At 36.7% G+C, this 20,571-nt stretch overlaps 2 protein-coding genes across 5 annotated transcripts in view; one reads left to right on the forward strand and one right to left on the reverse strand.

The window, feature by feature from the left end:
• LOC121859250 (ras-related protein Rab-5C-like) overlaps positions 1-4,922 on the forward strand; it is a 31,057-nt gene extending 26,135 nt beyond the window's left edge. For 2 of the 4 annotated variants that reach the window (XM_042356002.1, XM_042355999.1), the window contains exon 6: positions 2,835-4,922. The gene's annotated coding sequence lies outside the window, so the exon portion shown is untranslated. The remainder of the gene's footprint in view (positions 1-2,834) is intronic. The other 2 variants (XM_042356001.1, XM_042356000.1) reach the window with 2 other exon arrangements.
• Positions 4,923-5,731: 809 nt separating this feature from the next.
• Positions 5,732-20,571, reverse strand: part of LOC121859249 (transcription initiation factor TFIID subunit 5-like) — a 20,979-nt gene continuing 6,139 nt past the window's right edge. Inside the window, exons 2-12 of the mRNA XM_042355998.1 lie at positions 17,468-17,659; positions 15,435-15,637; positions 14,795-14,991; positions 14,090-14,279; positions 13,313-13,432; positions 10,076-10,221; positions 9,676-9,813; positions 8,929-9,122; positions 8,519-8,632; positions 7,886-8,063; positions 5,732-6,569 (exon numbers count right to left, since the gene is read on the reverse strand). Coding sequence (XP_042211932.1) covers positions 6,358-6,569; positions 7,886-8,063; positions 8,519-8,632; positions 8,929-9,122; positions 9,676-9,813; positions 10,076-10,221; positions 13,313-13,432; positions 14,090-14,279; positions 14,795-14,991; positions 15,435-15,637; positions 17,468-17,659 — 1,884 coding nt within the window. The 3' untranslated portion in view covers positions 5,732-6,357. The remainder of the gene's footprint in view (positions 6,570-7,885; positions 8,064-8,518; positions 8,633-8,928; positions 9,123-9,675; positions 9,814-10,075; positions 10,222-13,312; positions 13,433-14,089; positions 14,280-14,794; positions 14,992-15,434; positions 15,638-17,467; positions 17,660-20,571) is intronic.

Consider the following 20,571-nt stretch of genomic DNA (forward strand, 5'->3'; position numbering starts at 1 on the left):
AGGAGGGAATATTATTGTAATACAACAGTTTTTTTAACTGAAAACCATTCGAAAAGCTATTACGGTAACATCTTTTGAACATTGAAAGAAAGCGAAAGTCGATTGTTTTCGTCATGATTTTATCCCACTTTCCACTGTAATACTTACGTCATTTCAGCAAAAATATTACATTTCCGTGAATGTATTATATCAAGCACAGTATGAATAGAATATCATTGTAATATAACAGTATTTTAACTGAAAGCTATTAAAAAAAATGAGTAACATCTTTTGAACATCGGAAGGTTAGGTAAAGTCTTTTGTTTTCGTCTGTATTTTATCCTATTTTACATTGAAATACATCACGTTTCAGCAAAACTACTATTTATTTCTGAGAATATATTCATTCAGGCGCAGTTAAGGTAAAAATACTTGTGTTGTAACAGTTTTTTAACTGAAAATGATTAAAAAAAACACGTACCATCTAGCTGATACGGCAACTGTGCCGACACTCAACAGCTGGTGGTGTGTCGTGCATCGTTGTAAACAATATGAGGTGGATTACCGGGTATTATATTAAGTGTGAAATATCGAAAAGGTTTTTATTACTGGTATTTTTTGTAGATCAATGGGTATTGTGATACCGTATATGATATGATAAGTTAGCCAGTGCTAAGAACTTCAACATAGACTACTGGAAGCACATTGTAAGGTAAGTTAGCCTATTGTAAGTTGGTGAGCTTCATCTGCTGAAGGCACTGCACAGCTTTTCATTACTAATTGGTACATATCTTACGTTTCCATTGTTTACTGGCAGTAACTGGTAAATATTTTTCATGTCTAAAGCTAAATGTTGCTCCTAGCCCTTCCCATCATGCACGGATTCAACCTAACGAAACTATTACCCATGTAGAGGTCGACCCCCAATTTTTTGCCTAAAAATTTTGTCTTAATAACGCGAACTATACACAAGTATATACGGTAAGTCCTGTAATTTCCACTACAAATTAATTTAGTTCATAACTGTTTTGGAGAAGCAGAACTGGTGTATGATGGTTACATAGTTGCTGCTGCTAATAATATTAAACAACCCTCTCAGCTGACGATTGGATAATGCCGTATGATTTTTTTATGATGTACAATGAACCCTCAAAGATCCGGACTAAAAGGGGGGACCACCTAGCCAATTGTCCAAATTATAAATGATATAAAAAACACCAAAAATACAGTACTAATGTAGTGATAAACAAATTACCGTATGTAAACCATGAATTTACCTATGTAACATAATAAGAAACATTGTATCATTACTTGAGTGAATGAAATAATATTCCCACAAACAACAATCGTCAACTCTGTTTTTGTTTCCCACCTCCTCGGGCACCTGTGTCCAAGCAACTGACGGGTCAAGCAGCGCCCACGGGCCTAAAATATTCTTTGCTCTGGTTTGGGAATGTATCTTAGGGAAACTTCTAGGAGGCTTCTTAGCCCAGAACCCCAAGTTTTGTTGTCCAGATCTTCCGAAATCCGGATCCAGATCTCCGAGGGTTTACTGTACTGTACTTAATTACATTTCATGTAATTAGATTTGTGTACATTATTTTTATATTTACCTGTTATAAGGTAACTTCTGCCACTACCTACACCACCACCCTTCCAACTTTGTTCAATGATGTAAATATTTTAGTTTTTTGTTTATAAAATGTTACAGAAGTGACTGGGGAGGATATAATTTACACTGCTGGAATTCTTATAAGATAGTGATTAATTTGAATATAATCATGCTGTAGTTTGCACTAGACAAAAATTTATTACATTATTTTGAGTACTGTACATGTACAGTACAGCTTTGCCCTTAAGGCAGTGTAACATGCCCAGAGAAACATTAGGTGCGAATTTTAAAATATGATGCGCCAAATTGACTCGCGCAAGATAGGAAAGATTCGCTTTAAATTAAAACATTGTCCTTAGTTGTGAGTGTCGCTTTAAATCAATAATCTTAAATTGAATTGCTTTAAATTGACGCTCTACTGTACTGTATATGCATATAAATTGTAGTGGATAACATTATGGAGGAGACAGTTATTCCACTAAATTTAATATACTGTACATTATTGAGCTTGGCAATACAAAAACCTGAGCTTATTATAGGTGGGGGGACAGTTTTGATTTATTTTACAGGTACAGTACACAGTATATGGACATTGATAAGAGGTGGATGATGGTGTGTAGGAGTAGGAATGCATGAAACACACTGCACCTTGCTGGATAGTGGACAAATGTGGTGGCTATAGATATTACCAATGGTGATGTGTGGCTGAATACTGTACACTCGCTAAAAAATTATTCGGCACCCGTGTCATATTGTATCACGCCGTAAAGGTGCCGAATAAATTTTTAGTGGGTGTACATGTATGTATCGTGCATGTGTGTGTGTGTACAAGTATCATGTACACCCACTAAAAAGTTATTCGGCGTGATACAATATGACACGGGTGCCGAATAACTTTTTAGCGGGTGTACAGTATTACTGCATTGTGAAATTTAGTACAGTACAGTACTATACATAAATATAAAGTCTTCTATTATTCCCAAGCAATTAAATTAATTATTACCAAATGTTTTAAGAATTTGGTATTTTGATTTGACTTTGCAATCCACACATATTAAGATTATGTCAGCATTATGTACAAACATCTGCCATGTCTGGAGCTTGTACCTGGGTCTAACTCTGGCTGCACTCACTCTGCCATTCATTTTCTTTCTGTTTGGATATGTTTGTCAAGTTGTGATTAGCCAGGTTGTGATAATTTTATGTTTGCAAATAGCGGTGACTAGGTTTTCTTTTCTTTCAGGTGGAACAATGTGATGCTAGTGTAAGTTTTGATACCCAGCTGCTGGTAGCTCACTTTTCCCTTGTTGCTGCCATTCAGTTTCCTGTTTGTTTGGATATGTTTGCCTGTTAAGACTTTGCAAGGATGTGATGATTTTTGTTTTTAAATACCAGTGACTAGGTTTTCTTTTCTTTCAGGTGGAACAATGTGATGCTAGTGTAAGTTATGATACCCAGCTGCTGGTAGCTCACTTTTCCCCATTGGACTTGAAGATTGCAACATTCCTGGGTTCAAATTTATGCATGGGTCTCAACTTCAAAAAAATATAAAGTCAGCTAATTATGGAAACTTAGTCACTCCTCAGTTACTTCGTCTGTGTCAGGTTTTGAGATTCAAAACCATAATGGTACTCATTATTGACTGTGTGATGATTTTTTGTATGTAAAATCCTCATCATCAAAACTATTGTTTATTCGTGCATCTTAGAATCACATGAGGCTCCTTTCAGGCTGCTCATTTGCAGAGCACTTCACCCAGAGGACCTCAGGATAAGAGCTCATTTATCTTTGATGAAATTTATTGTAATTCTATAAACTGATTTTCATTTGTTAATTGGTATCATTTGCACATTGTAATGTCATTCCCATTATTTATCAATTGTAGCTATTTCCCCCACCCAAACTTGCAAGTATAAATGTAGACATTTTTAAGAAAACTCCATGAACACCATAGTGGTTAGAGTGGTGTTTCTTGCCTTCCTACTAAGTCATAGTGAGGAACATAATGCCTCAACAGTTGAAATCTGCTCACCAAAGTGGAAGGAGAGAAGAATGTCATGTTAATACAGCTTATCAGTAATATATGGAACTGGTAGTTAAGTGTTGTACAGTATATTGACTGCATGTCCTCTTTTTATCAGGGTTCACAGCCCACAACTCCTACCATCAGTCTAATGTGGACAACATATTGTGTGAGGAATCGCCACAGTCTAAGCGTTGATTTCTAGCTAACATGGTCATACATGGAACAGTGAGCATTTGTTATTCATTTTACATTTTTGTTCACAATATACCATCACATATAAAAAGTCCAGTCACACCTTATGCTTGACCATGATTGGCCATGTGATAATAATGTATATTATCTATTTAAGTTTCTTTTTATAAAGTAGGGAAGAATTTCTATGTCACTCGTATTTTTTTTCTATTTTTTCCTCTTTTCTTTTGTTAACTGTCTAAGTAGTCAAGATTAGATTTGGGTAGCTAGACATAGAGTTTGGCAACCAGTAGTGGGATGTAGATGCCTTGCAAGTCAAGTGTGCTGTGATTTGAACACAGGTTATTGGTGTAACTCAGTGGAATAAGTTTGGATAAGCTTGTTGTCACTGGTGCGGAAATTACCATATCGCTGCATATCATGGTTGGTTTTGTTTTATTTTGTATTTATTTATTTTTTTTTTTGCTACTGCCCAAATCTAATCCAGTTGCTACTTGTGCCCCTTTTGCATCCTGGTACTTGATGATGCTAATGGCCAATTAAATATGTGCTGTAATGAATGAAAATGCCCGTCTGTGGTGTGCCGATCAAAAAAACAAAAAACAAAAAAATTGCAGTCATGTTTTTACCGTAAAAATATTTTCTAAGAGCCCTCAGTATTTTATTAGATATGTAGTTATTATTTTCGTCATATACAGTGCTATTTAAAGTATATAATTTTAGCAGCTTACTGAGAAAAAGCATATGCTCTTCTGGCTTGTGATGGTCAGATTGTAGTTCATGTCACCGTGGTATGACCATTGTGAGGCATTTAACCCATTAATATATGGCAACACCAGTAACCATGAACCTTACCTATTAAGTTTGAGTTTTATTTTCCTTTATTAAAACTCGGTTATCCTTATTGATATACTGTAAGGGTCAAATTTGATTGGCACGTCATATTTGCTTTGCTCAGTTGTACCTGGAGTTGCTCAATCCCTGTGCTTGATTGATAGTGTAGCATCCAGGTACAACTGATCATGTTTGTGTGTACACTCTGAACTCCAAAGTCAGACGGCAATCTTGTACAGTTAAAAGTACCTATTATAAATAATAAAATTATTAAATTAATATATAGTTTTATTTATTACAAAAGATTAGTTTTAATCACTCGGAATTACAGTTGAGTGAGCTGTACGTGCGTTAAGATATCTGACGCAGCTGTACCTGTGAATAATATCCTTTATCCATTTACTTTACTCCTTTATACAATTACTGCTCCTGTAGAATATGAAAAACATCCTGAAATATAATTTAAATTTTTTAAAGATTTTACGGGTTGCCCCTCCAGCACTAGTAATGAAAACAGCTTGGCATACTGTACAGTATTCAAGGAAATGACTTAGCTCTGCACCAGACTGTATGGAATCTTCACTACTAATGAAAAAATTATTGAGAATTTAATGGTGATTACAGCAAGAAAAAAGAGTTTGTCTGGATTAAAGTAAATGTTTAATGTATGGACGAATTCGGCTATTTTTACGCTCAGTCTGTGTTACACATACAGTATAAGAGTGGTGATGCTTCTGAAAGTTTTTGCCTATAAGAGCTCAGGCTCTCAACTGGCTCAGCCATGTTAATATTATGATTTTCGATTGACTATCTGTATTCTGGCTGAATAAACTGTCAATATCAATATCAAATAAATGTTCATGCTTTTAAAATTTTTTTAATAGTTATACAGTGTTCAGCTTAGTGCATCAGGCTTATCTTGTAAGAGAAAAATGTGTGGAAGGTTAAAAGAATACTGTTTTGTATATCATTATGGATGGCTATTTATATTTTTAAATCTTGATGCATGCTTTCTGAAACGTAAATTTTGCGCACTTGTCACTCACAATACCTCAAATCATGATAATTAAAGATAAATAAAAAATATATTACTTTCTCTATTATTATTTACAAGCAGTGTTTATTTAAATAATTGTTCTTAAACATTTACCATTTCCCCCTCATGTTAAATTATAGCAGGAACATAACCCCTGAAGTTTCCACATTCGTGAAATTTTTTCGAGACTCTAACCCCTGCGAATATTGAAAGTCTATTGTATAATACAGAGCATAACAATTACCATATGCAATGACTGTAATTATAAAATGTCTGTAAGTGTTAATTTCCATATTGAATACAGTATTACAATTTAGAAATTTTGGAACAGAATATTCAAATTTAAGAACAGCTCCCCTAAGAAAAATACACTGAATAATTGGAAGTGTTAATTATGGCTGTAAACATTAATCACAAAAAACATAACTTTTTACAGAATTACTTGTTTCTTGCCTTGGAATCTGAAGTCTTCAAATGAAGTAAATCCACAAGTTCTGAACATGAGAAGACAGTATTTGAAGTATAAATGTAAATTAATAAATATGAACCAAAAAGAACATCACACATCTATACTGAGAGAGATTGTTGTACTTATTATGGTCTGAAGCTTTTCTTGATCACAAGTAAAAAAATATGTAAAATATATAGCAGTATATACCTATCATTACTTTTAATGTTTTAGCCTTCGAACGGTCCAGCAGCCAGTAGCACATTTCTTCTTGTAAAGTGTGTTGCAAGCACTGGGGTATTTTTTGTCGGAAAAGTGCCAAGCAGCAGAGACTCATTACAGCGTTTGATGTCTGGGTTGTTGGACACATTTATATCATCTTCATGATTATCTTCAAGAACACGACTGAAATCCCACAGTTTAACACAGTTGTCCATTCCACCTGTTGAATAACAACATTGTCAGATACATCTCTATCTAAAAATGACAAAGCAACAGAACCATCTCGCTAAAACAGAGTTGTGCAATACAGTGGTCCCTCGGTTAACGAGTTACCTTCCATAAGATTCTTGACTTCGGTTAACGAGCAATTCCTCGATTAAGGAGTTTCTTACGAGCCGACCAGAACACGTTTTCGCTTGCATTTGGCGGTCCACCAGCTGTAGTATTAGTCCGCCAATACAGTAATCGGTTTTAGGGCTTAAATTCCTTACCATTTTAGCAAATATCAAGAAGTTTATACCATTCAATAATTTTAAAAATTTAATATTAAATATTTTAGTCATTTTAACAATTATTGAACATAATTGAAGGTAATGAAACTAGTTTTATGCACACCATCCAGCCTCTCAACACACCATACAGGTGTCAGTCTTTGTGTCTTTTCAGTGGAGGTAACATCTTGCTTGAGACTCTTCAACTAAATGCTTTTTTCTGTGTTTCCAAGCAAACTATTGGTCATTTTGAAATTTATTTTACATATTGACAATATATAATGCAGTGCAGTGTTGATGTAAAGAAAATAATCTTGAATTATACCAAGAGAACTAAAATTTTATGGGTGAAATGGCACCATGGGGTGACTTCTCTTCCTCCCCAATGCCTTCTCTTCTCCCTTCTCCTCCACCCCCATTCTAATTCCCATCATCATCCAGGAGCCTTCTACATACACACCTCAAAGTAAGTGTACTTTTCTACCTTTTTTTTGTTGAATTTAGGCAATTTTCGGTGAGCTGGAACCAATTACCCAAAAACCCATTGAAACAATAGTTTCGGTTAACGAGCAACCTTCTAGAACGGATTGTGCTCATTAACCGAGGGACCACTGTACTGACCACCTTGTCTGAACTACCTGCCAAGAATGCAAAATTATGGACAAGAAAATTTTTTTTTAATACTATATGATCAGATGTGTAAGCATAAACCAATTGTATGGTAGTGTGCCAGCCCAGTATTTACACATGTACAGTTACGTATTCTAATATCTTTGGGTTCTTGTTTGTAGACTCCATGTGGCATTGTGGTCCCAATCAAAGCAACCAAAATATTCTTTATAAAAATTTATTCTACGGTAATAATAAGCCAATACTGTACTATCATAACAAAAAATAACTTATTACAATCAGAAATATCCAAGCTACTCGCCTCCATTATTTTTTTACACAAAGTGGTTGCAAACTGTACTAGCATTTTATATGATGCTGTACTACAAAGCCCCAAATATTTACACTGTACGGACTGAGAGGTAAACAAACTTACCCGATGCAAGAATATTACAGTCTCTTGAAAAGGCAATAGTATAAATTGTTGATGTGTGTGATGCCATTTCTGCAATAAGGTGGCCATGAGACATATCCCATACCAAAATACGCTTATCCCCACCAGCAGATGCCAGGAAACGCCCACATGGAGAAAATGCCAAAGTATCAATAACATCCTGTGAAAAATAAATAAATTTATGATATTAACTTTGATGTACAGTACTACTAGGCAACATAACTAGGTAGGACAATTGGCACAGTTATAGGAATATGACTAGATGCATCTGGTAGGATCTGATAAAAGAATAAAACCTGAGTGAAACATTCCAAAGTTGTAAACCAAGTAGACTGTCCTTGGATCAAAGATGAGTCAATCCCTCTACCAAGCTCTGTTGGAAACACTGACTGGAGTTAAACAAGAAGACAGTGATTTATCCAAGAATGAAGGTGATTCATTCAAGGTCAGTTCTCCTGTTATGGAAATTCAGACAAAAGATATGAGTCTGTAGGTAAGGCAATACTTCTTTCTCTCCCAACCTCCCAATAACCCCATCCTTCAACATCTGCTGCACTCCATTATGTCTTGGGGAAAATTACTATGATAACTGTGAACAACGTGATGAAAACTTACCTTATGACCTGTGAGAACTCTCACACAATTTCCACTTTGGCAATCCCAAAGTCTGATGCTGCGATCACTGGACCCTGATGCTACATAATTGCTATTAGGGTGGAATTGTACAACCTGTGGAAAAAGAATAATACAGTACTAAATATTAAAGAACAACATAAATTGCAAAACTAACAGAACTTCAGTATGTTATACTTCATAGGTTCACAAGTCACAAGAATTTGGCACACACACAGAAACCCGTGAACAAATCCTCTTGTAATGAAGCTCTTTTATAACAAAGAATTTAACAATTCACACTACCTTTCAGTGATTAAAACTTGCTACCTAACTATAAAACAAATGTGTATAAATACAGTAGTATAATTTTATCCATTCTTAATATAAAAAAAGGGACTAAATCAACTTACATCAACATCAGAGAAATGTCCAGCAAATATTCGAAGAGGCTGATGATGGTCTGTTGCCCATAATCTACCAGTTCGATCATGGCCGCCCGAGACAAAGTAGTAGCCATAAGGGGAGAAACTAACATCCCATACAGCAAACACATGACCTTTATAGACAACCAGACACGTCCATGTCTGCATACTCCATAAACGAACTGAAAAAATAAAAATAAATAAATTTAACAGAAAATATAAAAACATTCCTGGATCCAGAAATTCAGTTATATATCTACTAATATGTATCTTCTCGTAGAAGAGACATTATCACAATATTCACAAGTAAGTCAGCCGATCTCTATCATCTATGAAAACAATCCTATTGAAACTAGAGATTCACTTTCCCAAAACGTTGCCCCTTTTCAATGCAATCACAGAGAAATACAAATATGCAATTCACAACATGTTCTCACTTCATATTACTTTCTCTATTACTGTGTGTAAACAGACATTGCTCCAAACCCAGCATTAGTTTTCACAGGTTATAGAAGCTAAACCAAAAAACAATACCCAAGATCCTACTCACCTCCACACTAAAGTGTAGAGGGAAGGATGCACTATACCAGCTTGGTAACAAAACATTATTATAGGATCAATCCTCCATTCATAACCTTAAAAAGCCAAATTCTATCTTTAACATAGCATGTTTAAAGCAACATCTTAAAAAAGAAAAATAAACAAACAATGAAAAAATACTTAAGGAACACTAACTTGTGCCATCCTCTCCACCTGTGAGCAGCAGGTTACGGTCAGGGCTGAAGCAGCAGGCATACACTGGTCCTGAATGCCCAAGGAGAGTACGAACTGGTTCCGCTGTTCTATCGTCCATCATTCGTACAAGAACATCATCTACAAGGAAGTGTTCCTTAATACTGTATATAAGGGTAGGCCAAGACTGACATGGGAAAAAGTTGTAAGAAATGACATTAGAGTTAAAAGACTACAGCATGGAGACCTGCCATCAAGTAATCACAGCTAATGTAGGTAAGCATGGAAAATGGTTGTAAAGCGATGATGACAATTATAGTTTATGCAAATTATTCCCCAAATATCAACGTGTTATTTGTCATACACTAAAAACTGAGCCTCAAATTTTCATTAGAAGTCATACCAGCATCTTTGTCAATGTCATTCAGCTGCTCAGCAGACTTCATACATCGTAGTTTACTGGGCGTGATGCTCTGCACCCGAACTTGTGAGTCTGATGTACAGTAAGCTAACATGCTGGAGTCATCAGATATATCCACTGATGTGATGCTGAAACAAGATCTCAGGTAAACAAGATGTATTGTACAGCAACTTGAGTCCCTCATTAGTGTTCACCAGTTAGCCTTTTACATCCTAACCAACAATAACATATAAGCAAAATTGTCTTTCTATGCTCTGCTTTGATGAAAATTTTTATAAAAGATACTGTATATCAAATCATTTGCTTGATGTAATGTGTGTGTGTGTGGGGGGGGGGGGGACCAAGCAGACCGCCACTTTACATATTACAGTCGACCCTCGTTAAAACGGACTAATAGGGGGGAAGGGTGTCCGTTTTAGCCGATTGTCCGAATTAACCGATTTAGGGGTTAATATTGCATTATACAGCTATGTGTATGTTTATTTGAGTGCCCCGTCATAGGAGTCCGTTTTCTCTCACTTCAGGACGCCCGAGTCGTCCGTTTTCTCTTAATCTTAGAGTGCACCAGAGGCTTTGTTATTCCTTAGTAGTGACACAGAATTTGAAATTGCAACCCCAATTGCAACTGAGACAATCCCAGAACCAGAAATTTGATATGGACAGTAAAGATTTCGTCCGATTTATCCAAAATCCGGATTAAAGGGGTCCGAATTAACAAGGGTCGACTGTATCATTAAAATTGGAAATACAGTACGCTCTCACCAATAACGTTTAATAGGTGCCTGAAAAACACCGTTATTAGCGAAAACGTTATTTGTGTGACATTAAAATACATGTAAAAAGGGTTTATTGGTGCCGCTGCCACAAGAATTTCACCCTTTTTTTCCCCTTGAAGCCCTCTTAACACTTTTTGTTAGCTGAAATAAAAAGAATTGCTATTCAATCATCAAAATAAAGACTTTGAGTAATATAACACTTAGTTTTTGAGGTGCTTGGTGTGATGATTGTTCCGTATCTGAGGGCCACTAACACTTGCACTGTCTTTCATTCTACAAGCTAACCATTTCACAAGAAAATGCTCTGTTATCACCAACAACCTGTTTCTATTGCCTTTATCATTCATAGCTCGCCTCGCATTTCCATCACTACCGAAATATTTTTAGCCAGCACAATACTCTTCTTCGTCTCCTCTAAGTTCCTCTTAATATTTCGCACTGTAGACTCAGGACAGTTCAATTTCCTCACTTTAAAAATTCCCAGTCATTCAGGTGGTAAATCACTCCCTCCACCACCTCCCGTAGCCCCCCACAGGCAAAAATGCGGAAGCCATTATTGATCACCGACCCTAACAACCACCGGTTATAGTGGCGAAAATCTCACACGTGGGCGCAGCGCTGTATTCCACTGAGCGTGTGTGACAGTGAGTGAGAGGCAGAGTGGACAACTACGTCATCAACATGGCGGCAAACAAATGCTATCATTGATGCGCTCGGACGCTTCCCGCGAAATTTCCGTTATTCAAGAGAATCCAGACGTTATTAACGAAAATGGGTATCTATTGTAACTTACCGTTATTGTCGAAAACGTTATTGTGGAAGTCATTATTGGCGAGAGCCTACTGTACAGTGGTCCCTCGGTTAACGAACACAATTCGTTCCACAGTCGTTCGTTAACCAATAATTTCGTTGACCGAATCTATTAATTCAATGGGGTACTGTATAAGGTAATTGGTTCCAACTCGCAGAAAAAGTATACATACAAAGTACTGTATACCGATAATAGAATTAACAAAACATTAAATATAAACTAAATACAGTACTGTACTGTACAGTATAATGTACAATAATAAATAAAAAACAATAGAATACTATATTTTAACTTACTATGAGGTGTGTATGTCGTATTACCAGCAGCTTTGTTTACATATCAAACAGCTGATTGTAAAGGCAGTTGATGATGACATGCCATATTCGTGTTTCATAATAATTTCTGCACTGTATATTATCAATATGTTAACAAAATTTCAGAATGACCAATAATTTTAATGTAAAAATGCAAAAATATTCAAGAGACCAAAAAAATCGATGTTCACTCCACTGTAAACAAAGTTAAACTGAGAAGCGTTGTTGGGTGATTCAATCAGCTGAAGGGCACACAAAAACTGTTCCCTGTACTGTATATATTATCAATATGTTAACTAAATTTCAGAATGACCAAAAATTTTAATATAAAAAATGCAGAAATATTCAAGTGACCAACTTTCTTGATATTTACTCCACTGGAAATGAATGTAAACAAATATAGAACCAATTACTGCATTGGCGGACAAGCCGATCAGCTGAAGCGCACAACAAAACGTGTTTGTCGTAAGGATTTCGTTAATCGAAGTTTTGTTGGTTAATCAAACTGAAAATCCTTATGGGAGCTAATTCATTAACCAAAATTTCGTTAATCGAACCGTTTGTTAACCGAGGGACCACTGTACAGTACTCACAAATGTCCTTTCACCCCCCCCCCCTACATTTATGCTAAGTTTGATAGAAAATCTTAAGTATTTTCTGTTAAGTCATAGCAAGTGAAGTGAAATTGGAGCAGCTTAAACTAGGAGTTGTTGTAACAGATTACTATTACACACAGTCATCATCTTTTAGTAAAGTTATTTGATACCCCTTAACATCACTGGCAAAGTTCTCTAAATTTTGTTGGTCTAAATAAGTGGTTCCCAACCCTTTTTTGCTGTGACCCCAAATTTCCCAACAACACGGTGTCATGACCCTCAGGCATATAATATATTATATAGCTTGAATGTTAAGCAAAAATTTGTTTGACTTTATGATAAGTACTATTGAGGACACCCCGCGACCCTGGTTTGGGTCGCGACCTGAGGTTGGGAACCGCTGGTCTAAATGAAGAAAACATGTGATACTTTCTAAAAGATAGTGTTCCTGTTTGGGGGTGGCTAGTGGGGTTATATTTTATGTTCTTTTAACTCAATAATTAATGCATTAACCTCAATGCTATTACACTCCTGCTATCTTATAATATACGCGAATACAAAAATATACTTATATCTATCTATACTGCATGTAAATGCCAAACAGCAATTCAAGATCCCGAGAGTAACATAAGTGTGTCTTAAAACACACTTGTACAAATATAATTTTTCATCATGTGATCTAACCCTCATCTTAATCTTAACATAAGCAATAAGCTACTTACTTCCCTGAAGCATTCAAAAAGGTGTAAAAACATATTGATGGAAGTGTGTCCTTACTTAGCACCACTCTCTTCAGTGCATCCCTGAAAGCTTTGGCCTTTTCCAAGTAGTCAATCTCACGCCTGAAAGTTTGAAGATATGGCCTATGTTAGAGAACAGACACTGGACTACTTAGAATAGATACTTTTCCTAACACTTCTCTCCACATTGAACCCCCAAACAAACTGATCCTTTACTGCACACTAGGAGCAGCTGCTAAAATGTTTTGGTGGAGCAACATTTAACTCTTGTCATAACAAACTTCAAAACTCTTACAAATCAATAATGTATCATCTACTATTCAAGCTGCAGATGGCACTGTCACTAGATGTGGGGTAAATACATAGAATTGTTATCTGACACTGCACTCAGAGGCATATAAACTTCTCACCAGGTTTCCATGAGACTCCTTAGCATCATGTGGTGGACATTTTCTGTCTGATGATGGCTTTGATGAAATAAGAAATCAAATCCTGGCTCCCTACTATTTTAAGGATTACTGGGCACTTCTAACTCAATTCTATGCACCTTACTGCCCCTCAGAGGATCTCATCAAAGAACAAAACCACTTAAATACGTATTGTGAACTCATACCAGACAACTTTATCAACTTATTTGGCTTACATTCTCTATTTAAAAGTTAATGGAAAGAACAATGAAGATTGTAGAACTATCAGATACAGCAAACAATAAACTCAACTTAAATAAAACCAAATTATTTGCACTGTTAAAAGACTTACAGTTCTGGCAATGGTATTCTGTTGCTGGGTGGAGCATTTGGGTCATTCTTCTTGCTCTTTTGAAGTGCATCTTTTTTTGGCTTCTTCTTCTTTGGTTTATCCCCTTCTTCCTCTCCTTCTTCCTCTTCCATTGGGAGGTTAGGCAGTTCTGGTTCCTTGAGCAGACCATAAAATATCTTGGTTTTATTAACTGGAGAAGAAAAAACAAAGGTACAATGTGTAACTAAAATGGGGGTGAGTGCATTACAGTGCAGAAGTATGGCCCCTACCCTGCACCACCAGCCGCTCCCCCTGCCCCTCCAACAATGTGAACTAAATGTATACAAGAGATCTGAACCCAATACAAAAAAATTTACAACATTCAAAAGGCTGTTCTTGTCAACATGGCGGACTAAGCACAAGATCATATTTTTATAACTAATGAAACAAAACAAGTGACTCATGAGATTTCTCCAACTACACATAGAAGATCTCCTGGAAGATTCTGCTTTGTTCTGGGGGGTTTGACTTGTCCAGCAACAATTTATACTGCTGCACAGATCAGTATAAATCACTACATAGCAGCTACTCTCCGCTGAACCAGGAATGAATATGGGTTTCAGTCCTAATCCCAGAGTTGGTTCAAAAGCCAGCACAGCTCAAGATATATTGAGATAAACCCTGTTTTCATCTGTCCACACACACACAAAATAACATTTCATTTACCTTGCTTTGGTGCCTCTCCCTCTTGTGCTCCAGCAGTTGCCAACACCTGTGTTCGGGTTCGAGGAACACCTTCGTACACGTCCAGGTACAATCTGTCGTGAATAATGCGAGGCACTGGTCCTCCGCCAAATTCTGTCAAGTATCGCTTTAAATGGGAATAAGTATCACGGGACATCCTCACTGTGAATTGGTTCGACCTGGGGAAAACAACAGAGTACTGGTATAAGTAATGCATCCAAATTCTTATCCCCCCCCCCCCCTGTACAGTACAGTATCATATCACAATAAATATAGATCTGTGGCCATCATCTCTGTTCTACATCGCCACCTTTATGCCAGGATAACATTAAGAACTGCAAGTACTGAAGCCCCAGAATTAAGGCAGGCTGAATTTCTATATACAGTAGCCTGTATTATACATTACTCACTACCATAATAGTTGAAAATTTTTATCTACTGTATTATTTTATATATACATGATGAGAACCTATCAATAAGGGATAGTGCTTGCATGAATTAGTCTGGTATTTGGAGGAGTATGTAACTACTACATGAAGAAATGGTGACAACAGAATTAAAAAAGATAAAAAGGTGGAAACTAATTCAAACTGAAGTAGCTAATGAACACATCTGCACTCACCGGAAGTTATCCATAATCTGGTATCCTGTCATATGGTCCCGTGTAGTTACCAGAGAGAGTTTGTGAATGTCCTCACGATAGCAGTGTTCTTGCACATTACCCATTTTCTGTAGGAATGATTTGGCCACCTCCTCATGACCATTAAAAACCAGTTCTAAATACATGTGTACGAAGACTGGGTATAGTACCTGGGATACTTCATGCTGGAATAAATATTATGTTTGTGAAATAAGCTTCCTGGTACTATTTTTTTTATTATGTTACATATTTTCATTATTATTTAGGACAAAATCACGAAAATAGTGAACACAAATTGTAACTTGAGTTTTTATCGTACGTACAGTAAGCTGAAGCATGGGACGAAAATTTTCATAACTGAATTAGGGAAACTGTTGTCTTAGTATGAAAAGATATGTGATTGCGGCAATTAAGGATCTATCAATTAAAATGAAGATGTCATTTCGTTAGACGATTAGTTTTTTACAGTGTACAGTACTACAAATAAAGTGTCTGGAAGCATATACAGCATGCCCTTCAAATTCACGGGGGTTAGGTTCTCAAAATGGCTGCGGATCGCCAAATCCACGAATACCATTTTCTGACCGAGGTGGGGTGGGGGTGTTACTTGTGGACAAAGAAATGTATATTCCTTTTATGTGTTTGCCCTTAGCACAATTATTTAGTTTACCTGTATAGTATATAATAATAATAATAATAATAATAATAATAATTAACGGTTTATTGAAAGAGCTTGGCAGCCAGAAGGCTGAAAATATACAGTTACATATTTGGGGAATGGGTTACGAATAACAAATAATATACAAGTAACATAAGTGACACAAATAAGACATATAATAACTAGATGGGGATCAGCTCAAACTACAGTTCATTTCAACATAGTGACAGTGTAAGGAGCAGTGTTTACCGGGAGTGAATACACTGATTTATTACATGTTATTGATAATTTTTACAATGGTTGGGACTGGGCTGTTCTTATAGCGATCAGTTCGTGCACGTATGGGCTGGATGCGGTTGTGGTGTCGAACAGCAATTCTCGGACAGGGGATGTCAGGTGGTAGTAGGAGCCGGTGTCGGGGATGGTGTAGAAGCTTCTTACCAAATTTGCAGATGAGGTCGTGGTGATGGTCAGTGAGAGTCGAAAGGGTCAGTGTGTTGAGCGCTTCTTGATATGTGGAGTAGGAAGGGGAGAGAATAATTCTTGCATGCCCTCTTTTGCACTTTTTCTAGGTGTTTACGTTGTGTGGCATTTAGGGAGGAAGACCAGGTGGGGGAGGCATAGGTGAGCTTGGGAAGTATGAATGTTGTGTATACACTGAGGAGCTCGTGTGCAGGAACTCCGAGGGACTTGAGTCGGCGGAGCAGGTGGAGACGGAAACTGGAGGCTTTGACAGCTTCACTGACGTGTGGTTTCCAATTTAGTTTGTTGTCTATGGTGACGCCAAGGAGCTTCGTGGAATCTACAACCTGGAGTGTGTTCGGACCTAGGGTAATGGAAGGAGGTGGGACAATGTCGGAGGAGAGGTTGATGTGCATAACCATGGTCTTGGTATGGTTGATGGTGACATGGTTGTTGGTGGCCCAGTTTTGGAGACTGTTCAATAAATCCTGAAGGGCGGTATAGTTGGGAGCAGAATTGTTGACGCTGATCCCAATGGTGTCGACACACACACACACACACACAAAACACATACAAATAAATAATAATGGGAAAATCCACTCACAAATAATCAGAAACAAATGCTTTAAAAATGTTGAGTCTACCCTCAAGTCCACCCAGTGCTTTATTAATAACAAAGCACAGAAATTACTGTTTCTAGAACGAATGGCTCCCTGTCCCGGCCGCAAAAATGCCAGCTACTCTGTACTTTAAAACTACCATTAGACATTCTTGGGTACATCCAGGGTGTCATCCGCGAATAATAATCGAGGTCCGCAAATTTGAAGGACATGCTGTACTACTGAATTAACATGTACCAACATTATAAAGTAACTGTACACAGAAATATACTGACCTTATAAGCATCCAAACTCTTCTCAATAAAGGCTTGAAGACCCTTGTAGGCATCCTCATACTCTGCTGGGTCTCCCTCACTCTTATAGGCAGACAGAACACTTGACACCTCAGCATCACCACCAATACCTTGCTTTGAATCTTCTACGCTCTCATAAAAATTAGCCTCTTGCCTCAGGAGGTCTTCAGATCTCTGTTAGTCATTGCAAAAGAAATAATAATTATTGGTATGTGATGATGGAGGCAATATTAGTGGATAAAAAATTGGGTATGAGGGACGTGGGACGATATGGGGCTGGATGAATTAAATTAAGTGTTAGATGACAGATGAGATACATAATATGGAAGAAGTAGTAAAGACAGCCTAAAAACATTTAGAATGGAGGACCACCATTACTAATCACTGAACACCTGAAGGCAATGCAGAGGTCTACTTACCCATGAAACACTCTAAATGACAACTAAATAAATATCATTAAAGACAAACACATGAACAACACTGTAGTCTAACTTTAAAACAGTTGTACTCCAACTGAACTAATATACAGGTGTGTTGTAAGTCCTTGTACACCTGTAATAATTAACACTATACTGTAGTTGTTCCTTGTTATACCAACATGGTTATATACCTTCTTCTAATTACAGTAAATATTGGAAATGATATCCACTTCCAACCTTTACTGTAACCATTTACAATATTTACTCTAAGTAGAAAAAGGTAAATAATTACAAGTGATATCCCTGTTAGCCGGAATAATAGGTGCGGACTTCTTCCGGGTAACGAGACGAATCTCTCAAACCTGTAGAAAATCCCTCACCCTGGAATTTTTCTGGGTATGTACCGGGTACTGGGAAAAGATTCTCTGAATTTTCTGAGAATTGCGCATTATTTCATCCTTTAGAATTTGCTCCCAGACCCGGAAAAAATAGCTGGGGTAAGCTTCCACAATTTTCTAAAATGCCGCATTATTTTAGCCTTGGAATTAGCTTGGAATTTTCCAGGTTCACGACTGGATTTTTTTTAGAGTTCCGGAAATTTCCAGAAAATTTCTGAGCAAATTTCAATTCTGGCTAACAGAGGTACCTGTATTACTGCATTTTTAATTACTGCAGGTGAACAGGGGCTTCTATAACACCTTGCATAATGCACTTTAAAATTATGCATCCTAGATATGAAAGAATGATCGATGTAAAATAGCCAAAAGTGTCACTGTCCTCAGATGGTGTGTCACTGTCTTCAGGGAGTTAAGCTATCATAGTCTAAGAGTTAATGCTTTAGGTAACCATTACGCTGTATATGTTTTATCCTTTTTTCCCCTTTTTAAGTGAACGATAAAATGAACAGAATATTGACACCAGGACAAGCATATTTGTACCTATACAGAAGAGAAGGTAGTGTTGTATTTACAAATCAGTTGCTGACAACTTTAATCATCTACATCGTGACTAATATTATACTGTACCTTCAACCACACGTAAAGTTATCAACTGGGTAAATTTTTGCTTTCGGACAACAGGGGAATCTTAGGAATTTTATCTTTGCAATTAATAGTTTAAACAATTCTAAGACACTTTTTCTTCTCTGACGTTTCCTCGTGTATGACTTAATCAAACCTCCGAACCAGAACCCCTGGCACATACAAGTCATTTGCGAGGGAAATGTCATAGAAGAAAAGTGTTTTACAATTGTTGAAATGGTAAAGGTGTAGACAATGGCTACCACCAGATGGAATTGTGCGAATTGGTTTAAATTTTTTCTCCACACCAAGATCATGATATTAAACTAAAAAATGGAAACAACAATCCACAGAACTTTATAGAACCTGACCTAACATACCCATAGGTTGGGTATGTTAGGTCATGTTATATTAGGTTCTAGGCATTATCAAACAGAGAATACACACTAATATCATGATGTTAAATACAAATATGGAAATGACAATGCATAGAACCTGACCTAACATACCCTGGGTTTGTTACCTAACCTAATATACCCAGGGTTTGTTAGGTGAGGTTCTATTAGGTTCTATGCATTTTCTAATATGCTAATAACATGATATTAAACACAGAAATGGAAAACTTAAATAACTTACCTTAATACTGTATTGAGGTTTATATACATCAGCTATGGTGAGGAAGAATTCGTGGAAACGCTTGCTGTCATTTAGGAAAAGTCTTTTGAAGATGGATTCAGCGAGATAAACAAAACATCAACAACACTAACTCTTGTTTAAGCGAACCAAGTCCCTTTAGAGACAGACAAGTTGAAACAACACCGATTAATTGTACGGCGTCTGTGGACATAATCGTAGGATCGTGTATTACATTGAAAGTTATTTTTCGTAATATGTAAGTCTCTTCCTCATTTTGAACATTTGCAAGTGTTCTTAATTAACCCATGGTCACAAATGAAAGATATCAATCGAGATTCATCAAGAACTAGGTTTGATAAATCACGATATTAATAATCACAACCTTCGCATTTCGCCATGAGTTCAAGAAACACAGTTTCATGCGAGTACACCCCCCCTTGGGGATACGTATAAATGTGAAGAGACAGTTAATAGAGAATTGTGATGATGGTTAACTGTATTCAAAACAATTAAAAGAGAATGGAATCAGTTCAAAAGAACCTGTAAAAGCAAAAATATGACACACTCACATCATTTATTGGTTCTATATAGATGATATGAAAAGAAGGCTGAATGCATTTAATAACTAAACAAAAGAACAATAGACCGGTATTAACGTAATGTAAATTTAAAGATGCGTAATTGTTTTATTTAAAGGATCAGGATTAATGTTACAGAATTTATGCAGGTTCACAACAAACAATGGCGGAGGCTAGGAAATTGTGCTGCCGGACTCTTTAAAGGTAAGAAAATGAAATGTGGCATCACAAATGCACATAGAGACTAAATTTTAATGCCACAATATCAGTGTTAATGTGTTTTTACCCCGTAATTTCTCTTGTCCTTCATGCCCTGCCCATTAACAAGGAATTTATGATTGTAGGATAGAGTACTTAAAAATGGGTTTGGGTTATCTCGTATCCAATTCACGAGATAAGTCGTCCTAAAGATTACTTACATCCAATTCAAGATA

Source organism: Homarus americanus, unplaced genomic scaffold, assembly GCF_018991925.1.
Source record: "Homarus americanus isolate GMGI-L3 unplaced genomic scaffold, GMGI_Hamer_2.0 scaffold36188, whole genome shotgun sequence".
Lineage (NCBI taxonomy): Eukaryota > Metazoa > Arthropoda > Malacostraca > Decapoda > Nephropidae > Homarus > Homarus americanus.